This window comes from Cyprinodon variegatus, unplaced genomic scaffold (assembly GCF_000732505.1).
Source record: "Cyprinodon variegatus isolate N-32 unplaced genomic scaffold, C_variegatus-1.0 Scaffold1077, whole genome shotgun sequence".
NCBI classification, from domain to species: domain Eukaryota; kingdom Metazoa; phylum Chordata; class Actinopteri; order Cyprinodontiformes; family Cyprinodontidae; genus Cyprinodon; species Cyprinodon variegatus.
In genome coordinates, this window is record NW_015151530.1 from 55,912 (window position 1) to 62,262 (window position 6,351).

Genomic DNA, 6,351 nt, shown 5'->3' on the forward strand with positions numbered 1-6,351 from the left:
TCTTAGGTTTATTTTGGAACAAAGAACAGAAATGTGGAACAAAGTAAAACATTTAGATGGATTCAATTGGTTTTACATAAAACTGGACAAAACTCAGAAGCTTTATTAGATGAAAATAGCTGTCATTAGTTCTCTTATAACTGGTTTTTACTCTTTCTTAAAAACAAAACTATTTTCTGTAATGTTTGAAACAATGTGAGTTGAGTTTTTTTCATTCCTCTTTTATTCTACTTCTATCTACTTCTTTCTTACTTCTATTTCTGTTCATATAGATGATGACTTTAAACAGCAGCTGCAACCAAACAGGGGAAATCAAGAGTGCAGAGAGAATGTGTTCAGTTGGTCAACAGAAAAACACTGATTATGTTTATTCCCCCTTTGTTAGATTTCTATAGTACTTGGCTGCTTTGCTTGACTTCTGTTCAGTAAAATCTACATTATCCAGCCTAATATTTTCATTTTAGATAAAACTAAACCATGTCAGTTATTTATATGCTTTCTCTCTACTGACATAAGGAGCAAAATGGAAAATGAAGCTATTCTCTGTGCATAGAAATATTTTCAAAGAATAGAGTTATTATTGCAGTTTTTAATAATTTATTGTAAAAATCATTTTACTTTTCTCCTTGAGTACTGTCGGTAACAGTACTTTTTAAACTTATAACGTGGTAAAGTACTTCAACTGGTGCTTTTACTTTTACCATAGTGTTTCAGTACATATTTGACACCTTTGTTGGTTTGACCTGCTCCACTTCTGGCTGCAGTTTGGTTAATGACCATTTTTCTTTTTAAATGTGCTTTTTGAACATAATAGATTTAGATGGATTTAGAAAGCAGCACCCTAAAAATGTTTTCATTTTTATCAAAATGTAAAGGCTATTCACCAGATGTCGGTAAGTTTAAATCCACACATACAAAGAAATCAAAACATAGATGTCAATAAATTAATACATGTGTAATAAAGTGTAATGGCACAGGGAAAAAAGTATTGAACACGTGAAGAAAGGGAGCTGCAGACAGGCATGGAAAACTGAAATCTCTCTGTAATTAGAAAGTAATCCTGCCCCATAGAAAGGTCTTTGCTATCATCAGTGACTGACTTTTAGACTTTCCCATAAACTAAAGAATAAAAAGCATTTTTATTTTTCTATGGAAGTTATGATACCTTTTTTCTGCAGCTGTATAGTCATGTCTCTCTAAAGGAAAGAAACTGATTTGATCTCCTGTAGGTCATCTCCTCATACACAGTTCAAAGGTATTGCTTCATGCGGCACTCTGTAATAATGAGATGATGAGGTAAATGTGGTCGTTTAAGGCTGAGTTTACAGCCTGTAAACCATTCAGATACTGTGGGTCTTCTCTTTATCATCTGTGTTGGAAAAAGGTGCCACAGTATTGTTTTATGGTGAGAGTGGATGAAAAGCAAAGAGCTTTTACTGAGCTCATTCAGACTCAGAGGATTTTGTTACCAGTAATGGTGCATAACCCTAAGAGCCTCTGAAGATGGAGGAGCAGGATGCTCATCATTGGCACCGTATAATGGTCATTGTCTGCATGAAACTTAAGTAGATGTTTTAGTCCTTAATCCATTTATGCCATGGAGCAGCTGCCTTTCTGTCCATCTATTTTTGCACCACGTGTTCGCTTCCCGACAAAAATTAGACCTCATTGAAAAAAATACCCATATTAGGCAAATAGGAAGACCTTTCACTGTCTTTGCATCACACTGTTGTTTTTTACGAACTATTTAATTGAAAAAGGATCTCCTGCAACTAGAACATCTGTATAAAAAGTCTTCAAGCGTAAACTAAAGTATTGGGGAACTTTGTGGGGAAAAAAAAAACAAGTGTAACACCTACAGAGGTGAATATAACTCTGCTTCAGATGACATTTATTCCTGCTCCAAATAACTGTAATATTTACTCTATAGCTAGTGTCAGATTTTGAGAGTTAATTTTACTCATATTAGTGTCAAAATCAAAAAGACCTCTCAGAGACTGGAGGGTGATCAACAACATATCAAGTAAAGTTACTCTGCATTGTTGTCCAATTTTACACTCACTATTAACTCCAACACTTGAGTTGATTTACATTCAGTATATTTGTAAATACTCCATTTAGAGTTAAATAGGTGATCTCAGAATTCTCAACACCTCTGTTTCAGATAACATTTATTCCTGCTCCAAATAAGTGTAATATTTACTCTATAGCTAGTTTCAGATTTTGAGAGTTAATTTTACTCATATTAGTGTCAAAATCAAAAAGACCTCTCAGAGACTGGAGGGTGATCGACACCATATAGAGTAAAGTTACTCTGCATTGTTGTCCAATTTTACACTAACTATTAACTCCAAAACTTGAGTTGATTTACACTCAGTATATTTGTAAATACTCCATTTAGAGTTAAATAGGTGATCTCAGAATTCTCAACACCCATTTTTTTTACTTTCAGGACTTCATAAAATTTCTCAACATAGCCGGCTTTTCTATTCTATAATAGAGTGGCCCTTTGTTCTCCCACAGTGGGATAAATCAGCTGTGTGAGTGGAAAAGCAAGCAGGCAATGAAAGCATGCAGCTTCAGACTAGAATATACATCTATTATTATTATTATTATAAAATAATAATAGATGTAATAATAGATATAATATCTATTATTATATTTAAAAAAAATACAAAAACTTTCAAAAATTGATTATAAAGTAAAAGAAAAACAAGTAGTGGTTATTCCATCATCATATAAAAACTAAAAACTCAGTTATAGATTCAAAGAATTTTTTTTTATTTTATTCGCAGACGTTCATTCAGACGCTCTCTTCTCATCAGTTTTCTAGCATGCCACCAGAGTAACTGGAAGCAATGCATCAAAGTAGTGATATCACAATTTTTAAGGTTTTTTAACTTCTGGATATCAAAAGCAGTTTTTTCTCCAATAATAAAGTCAGTTTAAAAGGGATTCCTGTTGACTTCAGCATAATTTACATAAATACAAATAGCTATGGATTTATTTTTACTATTAGTGCTGCAGTTGCATCATTAAGTGACACATTGTACTCTACAGGCTTGTGCTGTTTATATTTGAAAATATTAACTTATGAATATTCAGATTACAAAATGCCTAAAAACATACTTCTTTATACTATTGATTAAATATTGCCAAGCTGTATTAGGTGCAATGTTACTGTCTATAAACCTTCAAAGAGCAGTGAGAAAAGAGGGAGCACCAAAAAGCTGAACAAATGTGGCAAAAAAATGGACTCAGTGTTTACTATGAAATCTATGAAGACTTTACAGATATAATTTACAACTAAAAGATGCAAGAGAATCTTCTTGAAAATGATCAACGTTACCAATACTCGTGCCTTATTTGCCATAGTCCACACCCTCCTATCTCTGTGGCCAATGAACGCCAATCTAAAAAGGCCTGCAATGACTTTGCAAAGTTCCTAAATAAGAAAATGCAAGGGATTAGAAAAGCAGTCTGTTCTTCAACTCCAGAACTAATATTTCCCTTTGTTAGAATAAACTGCAACAGTGTAGAAGAAACTGTTCAGCAGCTAAGCTCCTCTTCCTGCTATCATGATGTTTTGTCCACAGGTTTTATAAAGAAGGTTTTACCTTTTTGATTTGATTAAAATCATAAACACATCCCTCATGTCAGATGTTTTCCCCACAAGCCTTAAAAAAAGCAATTATCAAACCATTGTTGAAAAACAGAAGCTTGGAAAAATTGGTCCTGCAGAACTACAGGCCCATCTCAAACCTCATCAGTAGGATTATGGAAAAAGTTAGGCTTCAACAGTTGAACGACCAGCTGATTTTTATGTCTTCCAGTCAGGTCTCCGTGCCGACCCCAGTACAGCCACTGCCACTGATTAAACTGTTTAATGACATCCGTATAAGTTCAGACTCTGGAAGAACCTCGGTGCTGGTATTATTGGACCTCAGTGCAGCATTTGATTCTTTTGATCACTGGATTTTATTAGAGCGTCTGGAAAACTGGTTCGGCCTTTCTGTTACAGCACTGGACTGATTTAAAGGACAGGTACCTTTATGTCTCTGTAGGGAACTTTAAATCAAAGACCAGAAAAATAAAATGCAGAGTTCCTCAAGGCTCCATTCTGGAGCCCCTTCTATTCAACATTTATATGCTCCCCTTGGCTCAGATTTTAGCAAACAACCAGATCAGTTACCAAACTATGCAGACGAAACACAGCTTTACATCCCAATGGCACCAGGTGACTATGAACCAATCACAGCATTGACTAGATACTTAGAACTGATCAATATGTGGATGCACCATCATTTTCTACAACTGAATAAAAATCCAACTGAGGTAATAATCTTTCGACAAAAGGAGGTGAGATCCAGAGTTAGCACCCAGCTTCAGCTCCTACAGCTAGAAACCAATGATTATGGCTGAAATATTGGTGTCATGATGGACTCAGACCTGAACCTTCAGATGATCATAAAGGCAGTTACTAAGTCAGCCTTTTATCATCTGAAGATCATCTCCAGGATTAAAGGAATAATGTCAAAGCAGGATCTAGAAAACCCCATTCATGCATTTATCTTTAGTAGAATTGATCTCTGCAACAGTGTCTTCATAGGTTTGCCTAAAAAGTCCATCAGACAGCTGCAGCTGATCCGAAACGCTGCTGCCTGCGTCCTCACTAGAACTAAGAAAGCAGAGCACAACAGTCTTTCTACTGGCTCCCTGTAGCTCAGAGAATAGACCTTAAAAGTACTTCACTGATCTGGAACAAACTCCCAAAAGACTGGAAAAGAGCTGAAAGAGTCAGGATCCCAGTTTTTGTGTTCGTCTGTTTGTCTTGTCTTTTGTGTTTCTCCCTTCCACCACAAGGAGGCGCCTGGCTTCGATTCGCCTCCTCACACACCTGCAAGCTGTTGCCTCATCACTGGACTGCTCTTAAGCTGCTGCCTCTACTTCGATGCCAGAGTGTTTGCCAGTTTAGGGTACTCTAGTCAAGCCTTGTTTATGCTGAGTCTAATCTGAGTTTTTGCATTTTGAGTTTTTGTTCTCTAGCCAAGCTGAGATCACATTGAGTTTAACTGAGCGCTTGTTTCTCCCTGAGTCTCAACTTTGTTTGTTCTTTGCCTTTCGGCAGGAAGCCTTCCTGCAAACTGGACCTTTTCGGGCCGCCTTCTCCCAAGTGGGATCAACTGAGTCTTACACTGAGCGACGGATTCCAAACATGAGGTTTGGATCCAGCCACCTGTGAGCACGCTGAGATCACTCTCTGAGTGAGAAAGTCATCTTTACCACGACCCGTTCAAGTACCACAGGAAAACTGAGTTGCAACCGGCGGCTGCATCATTCCACTCTGTCTGAGTTCTGGGTAAACCCTGTTCCGCCCTCCACCGAATCAAACAAACCCTGGAAGACCAACACACAGACTGGAGTCTACGTGTCTCCTCTTCTCTGGAAACATGAGTGGCAACAAATCCTCTCCTTCAAGATAAACAACTCCAATTTCCCACTGAGCCTGAATCTAACAGTCTGTCTTCCCCTCGTCTACCAGGTTCCGGCTGAGCAGAGTTCGGAGGAACTCTGCACCGAACTCATATACTCTTCAATAAAACCTGTTGAACTTTTATAATGTGTCGCTCTGTTTGGCTTCACTGCATGTGGGTCCGAGCCCTTAGGAAAATCCTGACAGAAAGCCTGAGTTCATTTAATTCAAAGTTAAAAATCCATTAGTTTAGAGCTGCCTTTGACTGATGGAGTTAAACTGTTAACTGAGGGATTATTAGTTAAAGTTTGTGATCGAACTGTTTCATACTTTTTTTAATTCCTGTTTTCATCATGTTTTTTTTAACTTGCTTTTATGCTGCTTTTGTTTTTCTTCTATTTCATTATTTAATTCATGTAAAACATTGTTACTCTATCAACCATTCGCTCAACATACATTTCTGTGCTTTTTAACATCACATTTGAGTTTTTATTGAATTAAAAAAAACCTCATTAATACCACTAAACCTGAACAGGAATCATCTTGGTCTATATTTTTAGCACATGAAATGTTTATCTGTTCTCAAATGTAACATTAAATAATTAAAGTTTCCAAGACTTAAAGTGGTAAAAAGCAGGATTTATATTATAGAAAGTAATCAAACAGAATGGTTACAGAAATATAAATGCAAAAGTAAAACTGAACAATGGATTAAAGGACTGATATAGATCCTGAAAACTATTCGTAAGAATGATCGCCTGTTTCCGTCAGCTGGTTGGCTGCTGGTTAACTGCTGGTTAACTGCTGGTTAGCTGCTGGTTAGCTGCTGGTTAGCTGCTGGTTAACTGCTGGTTAACTGCTGGTGAGCTGCTGGTTAG

At 36.8% G+C, this 6,351-nt stretch overlaps 1 protein-coding gene across 1 annotated transcript in view; it reads right to left on the reverse strand.

Moving 5' to 3' along the window:
• The window catches only part of LOC107101284 (thrombospondin type-1 domain-containing protein 7A-like), a 96,491-nt gene that overhangs the window by 48,800 nt on the left and 41,340 nt on the right, over positions 1-6,351 (reverse strand). The window contains exon 8 of the mRNA XM_015400141.1: positions 3,182-3,192. Within this exon, the coding sequence (XP_015255627.1) occupies positions 3,182-3,192 (11 nt within the window). The remainder of the gene's footprint in view (positions 1-3,181; positions 3,193-6,351) is intronic.